This window comes from Cydia strobilella, chromosome 13 (genome assembly GCF_947568885.1).
Source record: "Cydia strobilella chromosome 13, ilCydStro3.1, whole genome shotgun sequence".
Lineage (NCBI taxonomy): Eukaryota > Metazoa > Arthropoda > Insecta > Lepidoptera > Tortricidae > Cydia > Cydia strobilella.
This window is the reverse complement of record NC_086053.1, coordinates 6,350,476-6,363,781: the sequence shown is the minus strand read 5'-3', so window position 1 is coordinate 6,363,781 and position 13,306 is coordinate 6,350,476. Positions and strand designations below refer to the sequence as shown.

Genomic DNA, 13,306 nt, shown 5'->3' with positions numbered 1-13,306 from the left:
AGTCTAACTGGTTCCTAATGACTGTCAGTGTCATTGCTCCAACAAAACACATTACCTTACCTAACTCTATATGATTTCTATTGTAATGGAAAAATATTGCAAACAAGAACAGTTATTTCTCAACCTTTTATTTACAATGCAATTTTGATAATGGAAAAGAAACCTGCTGAAACAAGTCCTTTGTTAACTTCAAAGCTTATTTACTGTGCTATGATAACTGTTATAGTGTTATACAGTGTGGGAAAAAAATAATAGGCTGGAGGGAAAGTGCCTTAAAACCTTAAGTTGGCTCAATTTACTTAAAGGACATTTCCATATGGTTTTGACACACATTAGGTTTTTGGTGCTGCTTTTTTGTAAGTCCCCAAGTTTGGCAACCATAAGTTATTACTGGTATTATTATTGAAATTTCTGCCTTGTTGGTATTTCTTTTGCCTTAAAAACTTCTTTCAAAGACCAAAACTTTCTCCATGCGTTTGTGATTATTTTCTCAAGTTCCTTTTAAGCAACACTTCCGAGGTGTTCCTTTGCAGGCTATCCATTAAAATTGGTCATGTATGTGCATTTTACATTTGAAAAGAGAGAAAACTTTTGTGTGAATTTTCCCAAAAACTTTAAGAAGTATGAACATACTTGAAAAAAACTAAAATCATTATGTACTTACACTTAGTAATAAATAAGTAGTAACAGCTCACTCTGAGAAACATCATGTTAAAAATAGCAATTTAAAAGCTTGTCTAGACAACAAGGCTATAAACTGCCACAGGTGTGCACTATGCAAAGTGTGCAACCTATAAATAAACTGTTATACCAACTTATACCCGCGTCTTTAGTTCACAAGCATAGTTCGTTTTTTAATGCCTTAAAGGGCTTAAAGTAGGTACGCCATTCCTTTTTATAATCCAACTTACGCTAAACTATTACAAAATATTATCATAACAGGAAAAACCTAAACTGTATACTTGTAAATATTTAGTACCTATACCTACAGAAGAAACCTTCGATCATCCAAGGAACGTTAATAGCCGGGTCCACACAGAGCGAGCATACGCGCGAGGCAATTTTCTCGCGCACAAAACGGCCAGTGTAGACGTGCCTCGGCCGAGGCGGCGCGCGCGATCACGTCTAAAAATGTCGATACAACACGAGCGCCTCGGCCGAGGCACGTCTACACTGGCCGTTTTGTGCGCGAGTCTCTGTGTGGACGAAATCCAGCCAGTTAGTTATTGCAAAACACGTCCTGCTCTATGATGAGACCTAGGCCTGTTACTTCAATTAGTCGATTACTGTACCAGCCTGACGATCTATTATTTTATGCAACGGTCAGAAGAAGCTCTTATGTCCATACTATAAAAGTGATATTCATGCGATGCGATCGATTTATTTGGCTTCGATTTGGACGACGCGACCCGATATTTTTAAAATATAAAAGCCAAATCACACCGCAAACGTAAAAAGCTCTCTGCAAACTGCAATCAGCATCAAATAGATAGCCAAATTGGCCAAATATATTGCTACACATACACATCCTTATTTATATGGTAACAAAATTGTGTTACGATATATTTGGCAACTTTGGTCGCCATCTATTGAAGCTGACCGAAACAGTACACGCAAAACTAGACTTTACACGTCGACTGCTCAAGTTGATACTGCGTCGCAAAATGTGGTGGCATTCTCAGCGTGTGTTTATAAACCGACGAATTGAGACAATGTAGTTTCGTAGCTTAAGTGTTCATTACATCTATCCTGCCGCCGAACACTTTCTGCTGAGACGGAGTAGAGATATATTATTTTCCTGTCGGTCTTATGAGCAGGATAGCCGAATGTGTTTAGCGAAAGTATACATAATATTAACTAGAGATGCCCCGAATAGTGGTTTTGGCCGAATACCGAATATTCGGCCCCTCTCTCGGCCGAAGCGCCGAGTATTCGGCATGACATGCGAACATTAAATTTTGAGTCACAATTATCATGAAAAGTATTCGCCGACAAAGCACAACCTTTGCTAAGATATATTTGTAGTTGAACAGAATTAATGAATGTAGTTAAAGTCAATTCCATGACACAAGAATCAGAGGGAATCAGATCCATGATAAAAATAAAATATTTTGTAATCAATAAATGCTCAAAAAAGGGTCTTCGTATTTACCAACTTTCCAAGAATACATTTTTAATATAAAACTAGGTTTTGGATATTTTTTGTGTAATTTTTCTTTTTAGGTAGGTGCAACAGATAATCGGTATTAGGCCGAATAGTAGGCAACATTCGGCCAAATATTTAATATTCGGCAAACTGGCCGAAAACCGAATAGTTGCCGAATATTCTTGGCATCTCTAATAATAACCCCTTTATCCTTTGGCCTCGTCGCCGCACCTTGCAAGTGATGAATATCACTAGGTATTCCATTCCAATTCAATATCAAAAAACTGAAAAATTGCCTTATAAAGTCAGTATCTCGTCTTTGTCAACAGGACAACACACACAAAGAAGAGTACAGAGGCAAAAAAGCCGCTATAGCGGCAGCGCTCAAATCGGAACAAGAGAACGAGATAGAAGATTCCATCGTCGGCGTACATGACGTGGAAGATGTCGGGGAAGACGGGCTGCTGCTGTCGCCGTATCCCAAGTCGAGACTTAAGCGGTGGGAGAAGGCGCCATCTGTGCTACCGCAAGGGAACTCGCCTGGCGAAATGGGTAAGTGGTATTTGTATGCGTCCTTGTACTCGTAGGTCACCGCACCAGGGCAGTCTGGTTTTTAATCTTTTAAATTTTTTAGGGCGTTATATCACCGCAAAGCATCTTAGGCGGTCGTTAGCGTTACCGAGATATAGTCGTTCGATTTGTAGCTGGCCCCGAACGGCTATTCCTTTGACTATTGTTTAGTAAAACCGCATGTGGCACTACCTGCAAAAAGAGGGTCGTATAAATTTAATTGGCACGAGCGCGGGCTAGTCCAACGCTCAAAAAACCAGTGTAGGTGCGCTCTCCGATAATGCGCCTTTGTTACGCATCTCGATGACACATATTTTAGACTGGTTCTGTAGCGTTCGACTCGCCGGCACTCAGTAACCGCAGAGGGACCACACAAGAAATCGCAAATAATTTTTCCACTTCATTATCTTATTGCAATTTCCATAGGAGTTGTAATTCAATAACCAGTTAAAGTGACCGAATCATTTTTTATGCAGGCACGTGCGGTTTTACTTAACAATAGACAAAGGTTAAGCCGTTCGGAGCCAGCTACAAATCGAACGACTATACAAACTACTTAGTGTGGTCAGTGATCGCTATTTTGTGGTCGCGTTTACTGATCGCTGCTACTACACACGCTCTTAGGGCGTGTTTACATTGGGACAGATTCCCATGTTTTTATGACCATGATGCTGTCGATTATCGGAGACAGCAGTCGACGAAGACCCAGTTTAAAAACGCCTTTAACGTTTAAACCAACAAGAAATTATAGCATTTAGTTACGGCTCCGACTAAATGAGCATCCGTCCTTTAGGTTCCTCGAAAAGTATGAAATTGTTTGATGAACTTTGACATAACCTTACCTACTTTTTGCATGTCATTAAGATTCGTCTTCCCATTCCCAAAGCTTAGCCAATGATGCATTGAGAATACATACTTCTAGGTACTATATTCGTCTACAACGATTGCTTAATGATTCGGTGACCCAGTTTTCAATGGTTATGTTTGTTTATAATGCTGTCTGTAGTTTACAGCTAGAACATAATGCGGCATGTTTAGAAAACAACGCTCAATCAGTGCCGTACCTATTACGTGCCCTAACGAAGTGTTACATTTTGATGTCTCTGTCTTGTAAATGCCTAATAAATCACGCGACAGCCTAAAAATGTCACTATGCATTTAAACTGTGAATTCACTAGGGGAAAGATTGTTTTGCAGGCGACATAAGTCACAATGCGCGTGTTTCCTTGACATTGTTGTCGATATAAACACTTTAAACTATAGAACTGAACCTTGTCTTTATATGCCAGATACTAAAGTGACTTAAAAGTTTCTCCTTATAAAAATAAACCAAATAGATATAATATAACGTATACTTTATTTTTAATTTATCGCTAAAGTTCGAATTTCTAGTAACTACTGAAGGAACCTCGACGAAGCTAGTGTGGAAATTTAGATGTGTCTGGTTGATTGACTGCTCTTTTATGATAACGTATAGTATAGGTAGGTAAAGCGATGGGTGTTCTACCGTCCCGCAAGCGGTGAGACTAAGTGGTATTAATATAAACGTTCACCCCACGCTCCCAAATAGACATTCACATTGTGATGCTCATACTGTAACACAATAAATTTGACTCAACAATTATTCCACAGAGTCACAGTCACAATGTCCAAACTAAATAGAGTATGTAACTCCTTATTTATTTTAATATTTCTCTCTGATATGTGCAACTCAATTTCTTAGTTTTTTAAGTCTAAATTTAAGGTTTATCTGTAAAAAATGTACTACGCTATCTGTTAACTCTGCCATTTCATGTGATGTTGAATAAAAATGTTCTATTCTATTCTATTCTATTCTAAATCGCTTATTGAACGCAGCAACGCAGGTGACTCAAATGCTTCGGTTAAACATTATGCGTTATTACACTTTGCATTCAAATTCCTAGGAATTGTAGAGGAGGCCCGCTATAGCCTGCCACATAAGGCTTAGAACGCACTGCGGTTTTTTTCTTGCGGTTTCAGTCTAATTTCTTGCGGTTTCAGTCTTTTAAGTGCGTGCGCTTATAAAGCATGACGTACGTTACATTTTTTGCGGTTGCGGAACCGCTTTTGAGAAAACCGCAGTGCGTTCTAAGCCTTACCACGCTTGGTGCTCAACGCAGCTCATCCTTTGCTCAATTAAGCACGAAAATGCACGGATATCGTGCTCGGACTCTAGTTATTGATATTTATTTCAAGGTATTAGAGATTTTTTGCACTCTTCTGATTAGTTTGATCTTTCGACTCTGCTGCGATGGCGTTGCCCTGATGGGAACATAGACTAACGGGTTTTCGTAGTTGTTTACTTCATAATAACACACCTGGAATCCGTTATGATCCCGCCAGTGTGCCTGCCACTTAACATTTAATAGAAACATTCACTCCGAACTATGACATTACCCTAATGACAGTGCAACATGCAATGAAAGGGACGCGCATACTGTTTCACACAATTCAGACAGTCAGCAGCAGACTGAATCAGGGTTGATTCACAAATCACACCGCGTCGCTTCACTTTATGTCACCATCGCCAGTCACCAACCGGACCCAATTTTATAAAAGTACAAGCTACAAATGCTACAATGCTACAACATTTGTTTCATCAATGATGAGTGTTTGAGTATTTGACCGGTGTTGCCGGTGAAGACTGCAGGACTAGAAATTATATCTTAGGACTTGGGCCTAGTTGGTACCTAGTACCTATAAAATATGTATTGTAGATGTACCTTAACGAATAACGTAATACTTATTACTTACATTAAATCATTTTACGGTTTAGACTCACTTGTTTTAGTCACTCGCGCGAGTGACTAAAACAAGTGAGTCTAAACCGTAAAATGATTTAATGTTAGTATGTCTCACAACAGTTTAAATTCGACTCATTACTTAATTGGAAAAATTTATTTTGACGTTCCGTACTCGTTTTCTTTTAAAATCGAATCTACCAAATTATTTTTCTTTATTATGTGGCATGATTTTTTTTTACCACATCACGATATTTAAAACAGACTATACAATATTTCTTTTATTATTCCGACTAGCTTCAGACCGAGATTTGGTAGTGGCCAGGGATTTCATATTGTGACATTCTGAATAATCGCTTCGAGCAGTCGGTTCGAGCGCGCCCAATTATTAGAGGATATAACACTGCTCATATTACACGTAGCTAGTTTATTACGGACTTTGGACATCTTATACTGTTAACCAGCAAACATTCGCGACAAAACGTTTTACAAATGATGTTGCACCAGAATGAAAGCATCTCTCGTCCCAGGCATGACTAACTATCTATTGCATTCACTTCATCAGTGTAATTATTTACAGCCATTGACCACCAATTGCTAGCTCGTTTGTTTACAATATCGATGGAATTGTATAAAGGAATGCGTGCTGTTACCTCTATTGTGTAAATTTGATTATATATTTCCATCGTTGATTGACGGATGCATGAAGACTATATAAAGGAGCCAAATCTCTATGTATGAAAAGTGTCCATCAAAAAACAGTAATTAGGCGGCGCCACCATACACCGAAATACTACCAAAAACAACCTACGTAATTTGGTCAGGTTATTTGTTACCTTATATGGTTCATGTTATACTCATGTCCCAGAGCCTAACTAGCGCCACCGGAGAGATTAGGAACTATTATTTAAAGCTGAAAGCAGTCACTTTTGCAACAATTCTGCCATAAGAGATTGGCATCCTTTCTATACCATCCGTAGACGGATGTGCGTTTATTCGGCACTACGTGTATAACGTGTATTTATATTTCCTAACTGTGTACTTTTCTATCCAGTTTTCTACAAAACTATTACGAAAGTTAAAAGGAAATGTATGCTGGAGTTCAGTTCAAGTGGTATTCCAAAAATATACGTATGTTCATATCAAACGTAGGTCGATCTTATAAATTTTTATGCAGTTTGCTCTTTTCCTTAAAAGTGCCGACCCCTGTTGTAGGACTTTTAGCACAGAATAACATGAGAATAATTAATAGTACTTTGTAGGTTGATTATAGTTCGTGCATTTCACTCAGAAACTCTATTCTGGTTCTTATTATTCTGATGTTAAAGTCTGATGTTGTTAAACTCAATAGCTTTCGTTTGACCTCCGAAATGTTTTGCAATCTATTTTTTGCAACCGATTTTAACGTAATGGATGACACATCGCATCAACGCTTTGTAACCTCTGTCCAACTATAGGTGACATTATGTGTCAACGTGCAATATTGCACACTCAACATTACCCCTTGGTTTTTATAAGACATACTTTTCGTACTCGGTCCAGAGGTTAAAATTTATTTCTTAAGGATATGTAACTCGTAATAACAATTTTATATTAACTACTGTTACTACTATTGTTGTTAACCACTGTTGATGGTAAATGCCTACAGCGAGTCCAATAGTCGATAACGCGCTTGTTACAGTTGTAACACCATTAAAGCACACAACAAATAATATTACTACTGTACAGAAAGGAAACTTCCTACAAAACCGAAGTTTGACAGTCATTCAGGGCCGAATCATGTTGTCCATCCCTTTCGGCTATTTAGGATTGTCATAATTCATGTATATCTTCTGTGGTTGTGCACGCAAAGGAACGTCAAGTTTTGCCAACCCTAATAATTGCTTGGAGCCACCTTGGAGCAGTGCTGAGCCCAACGGAGCCGAGAACGTCCGAACGCTGCAGTTTCCTCCCACTGATTAAAGTTGCAAGTGTCGATAGGCTACGGTATCAGCCTATAGGTGGTCATTGGAATTCTAATTCCTCAGATTATAAGTACTGATTTCATCAGAAAAAAAAGTAAAGTCCAGCGTCAACGACTCCGTAGCGATTTTATATTCAGGTCGTTATGAATAATGCATGTGAAGCAACGTTTATTGTGCTATTAGAGCATTCCATGAAATTGTCTACCGTTGTCCCATACAAACGCGAAACTTCTGAAGATTTGCACGTGTAAGTTTTTTTTTCTATGAAAAATGGTCAAAAATATGCACAGATAAATAATCACCTGCTTTAAATGCCGAAAAAAAAGTCGCAACACAGGAAATAAAATGCGTCTGTAACGGGACAGCCCGTAGAATGCTTCTATTAACGACTCTTCACAACACCTTTACCATATCCACATCTAAAACGATGTTATTCAATTTTTTTAGCTAAATGCACAATTGTTTGTTACATGTAATTGGTTGCCAACAATACGCTTTCTATCTAAATTAAAGATAAGACCGGCATTCTCACACTTTTTACACGCGCTTTTATAGCTTTCAAATGACATTTATATCGCGCGGCTAACAGGTTAGGCGATTTACAGTAAATGTTATTAGACAAACAGACAGTTTCTTTTTTTGTTCAATAATGTGAGCGCCATTTACAAATACCGTTGTTGAAGCATGCACATATAGAAAACAAAAGTTGTTCTTTCTGTCGTGACAGTTAAGGATAGGTAATGTATTCTAATTTCGTATATCGTCCAAAACCAGTCCTGAACTCTCTGAGTCTGTGCTGAGGCTGTTTAAATGTGTGGACATTTGTTTCACACTTTCACCAGTTGTCATGGGTACAGAAAATATTAAATTAGAGCCTAAATCTGTGACCCCCTTGTTGTGCTTCTAGCTCCAAGAAATATTCTATCATATTCACTAACTAGCTAGGTAGGTAACAAGAAAACTTGAAAGTTATAAAAAGCGGCTTTATTACAACGGAGTTTGCACTAATAGTCACTATGAGAACCAACACAAATTTATTGACTCCTCATACTTAGAAACACAAGAAAAACTAGAAATAAATACAAGTTAAACACATTCAAAAATTATGACTCTTCCTTTTCCGTTAGCCAGGTATAATCGTGGCGAGTAAAAGCTTGACGAAATGTTACTCTATATTCTCATAAACATTTCCGGACATCTACCTAAATGTCAAAGGCTCTAGAGACTTGTAATTTATGTAAATATATTAAACGAGTATGCCTCCTCAATGCTAGCTCTCGAATGAATGGGCCGTTTCGAATTTCTATCAATATTTAGGAGAATTAGAGACATTTACGGCACGTACACTACTTTAAACTTTATTACATAGGTGTACGTATTAACGGCAGCAAAAAAGGGTAATAACAATTTCCGCAATTTCCGGTGTTTTCACTACCATAGTAATTATTCTATCATATGTCACTATCTGCTGATCATAAGCTTTATTATTCATGTGCTATAAGGATATAAATTGAAACGCTGTACAGTCAACACCAAATAACGAACTATGGTATGTGTTTAGCAATTTATTTATCGTATGACTTATATAATATGCTTTACAATCTAAAGTAGGTTAGTTTAGTTTGTAATCTTCCTACTGTCAGTTTATAATGTCACTGGATACTACATTATTTAAATCATTTTTTTTTTTATAAATTTTAGTATCACATATATTTGTATTGAGACTATTATAAACATATTAAAGCTAATGCAGATTATGTCGAGTATTTTCACGTAGCAACTTCAGCTACGGACTGTATCTTTTTAGGGTTCCGTACCCAAAGGGTAAACGCGGGACCCTATTACTAAGACTCCGTTGTCCGTCTGTCTGTCGCCAGGCTGTATCTCATGAACCGTTATAGCCTAGACAGTTGAAATTTTCACAGATGATGTATTTCTGTTGCCGCTATAACAACAAATACTAAAAACAGAATAAACTAAATATTTAAGTGGGGCTCCCATACCACAAACGTGAGTTTTTTTGTCGTTTTTTGCGTAATGGTACGGAACCCTTCGTGCGCGAGTCCGACTCGCACTTGGCCGGTTTTTTTGGTAACAGTAGCGCTCCGAAGAATAAATCACCTCGGTACCGTCGCCACGCAATTATCCGACAATTTGTAAACTTTATTACAAAGATGTAAGGCTCACCGATGGTCAAAGAGTGCTGTTAGTAGATCGAAACTCGGACGGTACGGTAAAATATAGCATGTGGAATAGTAAACCGATCCGATTATCATCTTACTGTTTTGCTTATTAGATCGAACGGTTAACAGAGCTGTTATAGAGTAAATAAGTAAGTTTTGCCTCTAGTAATTTCACATAGTTCGTATAAATAGGTAGGTTTTCCTTAGTAATAGGCCCAACCCATTTTACTGTCACTTTTTACAACATTGAATTGTAGATAATTTGAATCAATAGTCAGCCCACCCGAGAATCTATTAGTAACGTCCACAGGAAAGGTATCACTTTGTCGGTTTGTCAATAATGCCGATTTTCAAAAGCATCTTGCGTTGCCAGTAACGTTGATTTAATATCCGGCAAACTGGTGCCTTTTGACCAAGCATGTTACAATTCATGTATGCTGTCTTTTTAATTGGCTACAAAAACAATCACGCTTCATGAGTTTAAATAAGGGGCATTTTATAGAGTTAATATCCATATTCATTCGATTCGATACGCGTGTGTTTTACATAGGTAAGTACTTTATAATAATCGTTTCGTTTCGATAAGTTTTGCGCCATAACGAAGTGAGAAATGTGGACGCGGAATAGTTATTATTACATATATATTTCCAATGTAATAACAGTCGAATTATACACTCAACAGAAAAGTAATGTAAGTATTTGTTTGGAATTAAATTACCGCCGTTTACACTGTTTATAGTAACAAATTGAAAGACATGGTCAGTTCGAGTGTATTATCTCTATACACGGTGGCAAAAAAATAAGTGCTTTCCCGTTGCCAGGGAGGTTTTGGGATTATACTGAGCAACTTTTACTATGGGACTAACCCCGAAATCGCGAAAAAAAATTGGCTGTTTCATACATTTTGGCTGGTCCATTTTCTTTGTGACTTATGTGAGGGTAATCTGTAGACTTATATCAATTGAGAACTCGCATGCGAGTTTAATTAATTAGATTGCCGTTTAATTAATTAGATCAAATACCGTAATTTACGGCCTGTAATGTAACGAAACGAAATAAATGAGATCTATTAACACTTATTTTGTTATATAAACTGAAATAAATGTCATATATAACTAAAGAAAAAAAGCCCTTCAGTAGCGGAAGGTCGATAGAGATATGCAATCTTTGAAACACTAGGCGTCTTTAACTGACTTATTTTGTTACAGGTAAAGCGGTGAACATCCCCATAGAGCAAGAGAAGCTCATGCTGGAGAAGTTCCAGGAAAACCAGTTCAACCTGATGGCTAGTGACATGATCTCACTCAATAGATCGCTTACGGACGTCCGGTTTGAGAAGTAAGTGACTTTAATCTACTTACGAGTATATACTTACTTCACTGGCTTAGTGACCCAAAATGGATCTTGGCCTCCGAAACAAAAGAACGCCACTCTGCCCTATTCTGCGCCACTTCACGGCAGTTGGGTACTCCGAGGGCGGACAGGTCTCTAAGGGCTTCGTCACTCCAGCGGTATTTAGGACGTCCGGACAGACGTTTTCCACCTGGGTGCCCCACATACGCTCGTCTCACAGCTCGATCCTCTCCCAATTTTATTCAGGTGTGATAAAATATTAAGTAGAAAAAAGTCGTCAACCCATAGTTCGTGATCAGCAACGCAGGTGTCGTCAAGTGGATACAAAAATAAATACTACAAGTTTAACCACAAATCTTAACCACTAAATTAAACTAGCCATTAGACATTAGGGCCGGGCTGTAGTCGGCTTCAACGTCCCCATGCGTTGCCCCATTGTACTGCCAAGGATATATATCTGTTGGATCCATAGACCTAATAGCATTACATAGTTCAGCTATACACGGGCGCCCGTGAGGGACAAAACATACGCAATGCGACAATATGATTGGTCGAGAAGATTTGTAGCCCACCATAAACCATACTAAATTTACGGTGAAATGTGAGACTGTGACAAGGACAAACAATAACATCGCTTTCTTTGCTACTCCTACTGAAAGAGACATAAGACTATGACCCTCATGACCGATCCAGTTATACTAGATTCATGGTTGGACCAGGTTTGTTCCGCAGCGAGGATCGCGACTAATATCTCCAAATTTCTAGTGACTTTAGCATATTTTATTTTCAATCAACAGGGACGGACTTCGGACGGGTTGCACAAGCACAAGACAATTGACAAAATTGAACGGTGCAGCTCTCATAGGGAACTATCAAATTTCATGTACATTTTAACGAACTATGATTATAGTATATTTAGATGGATTGGTGGAACGTGCAACTAGTAGTAGTAGTAATCACTTATAAAACTAGTATTTATGTAAAGGCTAGGCGGAAATATCACATAGGTAGGTATAATATTCACGATGGGGGGAGATGATGTGACAAAATGTCACGCATAATTTTTCGTACACAGCGCGAATTAAAAATTGAGGCAAAACTTTATCACATGATTTCTGGATGAACCCTTGGTAATGTTTCTTTTATTTTGCAAAAGGTCAATGTATTTTTGTTACAACCTAACGAAAAATGCCTTTAGTCATAAATATCGCCGTTGTTGTATTTTGGCATCTTGATGATAAATCAGAAACTCCATACATGATTAGCATATTGATATATGTTATCAGATTTAAGTATTAATTACACCACACTGTCGTTTTTAGCCATCAGTTTTTCCTTAAAGTTATTTTTTTGTGCTCTCGCGAGTCGCGACTCAACCAATGTGAATAATTGATGTCACTGTGTGATTTTAGAACAGGATAATATCAATTTGTTGAAATTCTACACTACACAATACACATAGATTAGTGTTTAGTCACTAAACTTTAGTGCGAGTTCATACATTTGCCACTAGACGCAAGTAGCAAATGTAGGTATGAACTCGCATTAAACACTAATCAGTGTGAAAAACTGTAAACAGGCCCTTTACTACCCCGCACTTGGATAACGATTGATAACTATATAATACGTAGAGCGCTAGCTTTATTCATTGAAAACTTACTGCTTTTACGTCCTTTTCTATAATGGGAGAATTAAAACAATACCAACCAGCGTTATAAAAGTTGCAATAGGTATCCTATCTTTGGCATCTCTCTCTTGTGAAAAGTTCCAATAGGTATCCTATCTTTGGCATCTCTCTCTTGTGAAAAGTTGCAATAGGTATCCTATCTTTGGCATCTCTCTCTTGTGAAAAGTTGCAATAGGTATCCTATCTTTGGCATCTCTCTCTTGTGAAAAGTTGCAATAGGTATCCTATCTTTGGCATCTCTCTCTTGTGAAAAGTTGCAATAGGTATCCTATCTTTGGCATCTCTCTCTTGTGAAAAGTTGCAATAGGTATCCTATCTTTGGCATCTCTCTCTTGTGAAAAGTTGCAATAGGTATCCTATCTTTGGCATCTCTCTCTTGTGAAAAGTTGCAATAGGTATCCTATCTTTGGCATCTCTCTCGTGAAAAGTGCTTCCGACTCGACTTCCAAATTTCATTCATATGTGCCTCTCGTCTCGTCTCACAAAAGAGCAGACTCAGAAACCATTACAATTTTATCCACGGAACGCTAAAAACGAACCTTAAGATCATTGTTTTACCGTGACAACTGTAATGGCCTACAAATCATATTAATTGGTTGAGTGAAATTAATCGATCTTTTACGACCCATATGATTTGTATG

At 37.9% G+C, this 13,306-nt stretch overlaps 1 protein-coding gene across 2 annotated transcripts in view; it reads left to right on the top strand.

Annotated features, from left to right (window-relative positions):
- Positions 1-13,306, top strand: part of LOC134746656 (polypeptide N-acetylgalactosaminyltransferase 5) — a 38,470-nt gene that overhangs the window by 1,890 nt on the left and 23,274 nt on the right. For both annotated transcript variants that reach the window (XM_063681159.1, XM_063681157.1), the window contains exons 2-3: positions 2,476-2,698; positions 10,834-10,963. In XM_063681159.1, coding sequence (XP_063537229.1) covers positions 2,476-2,698; positions 10,834-10,963 — 353 coding nt within the window. The remainder of the gene's footprint in view (positions 1-2,475; positions 2,699-10,833; positions 10,964-13,306) is intronic.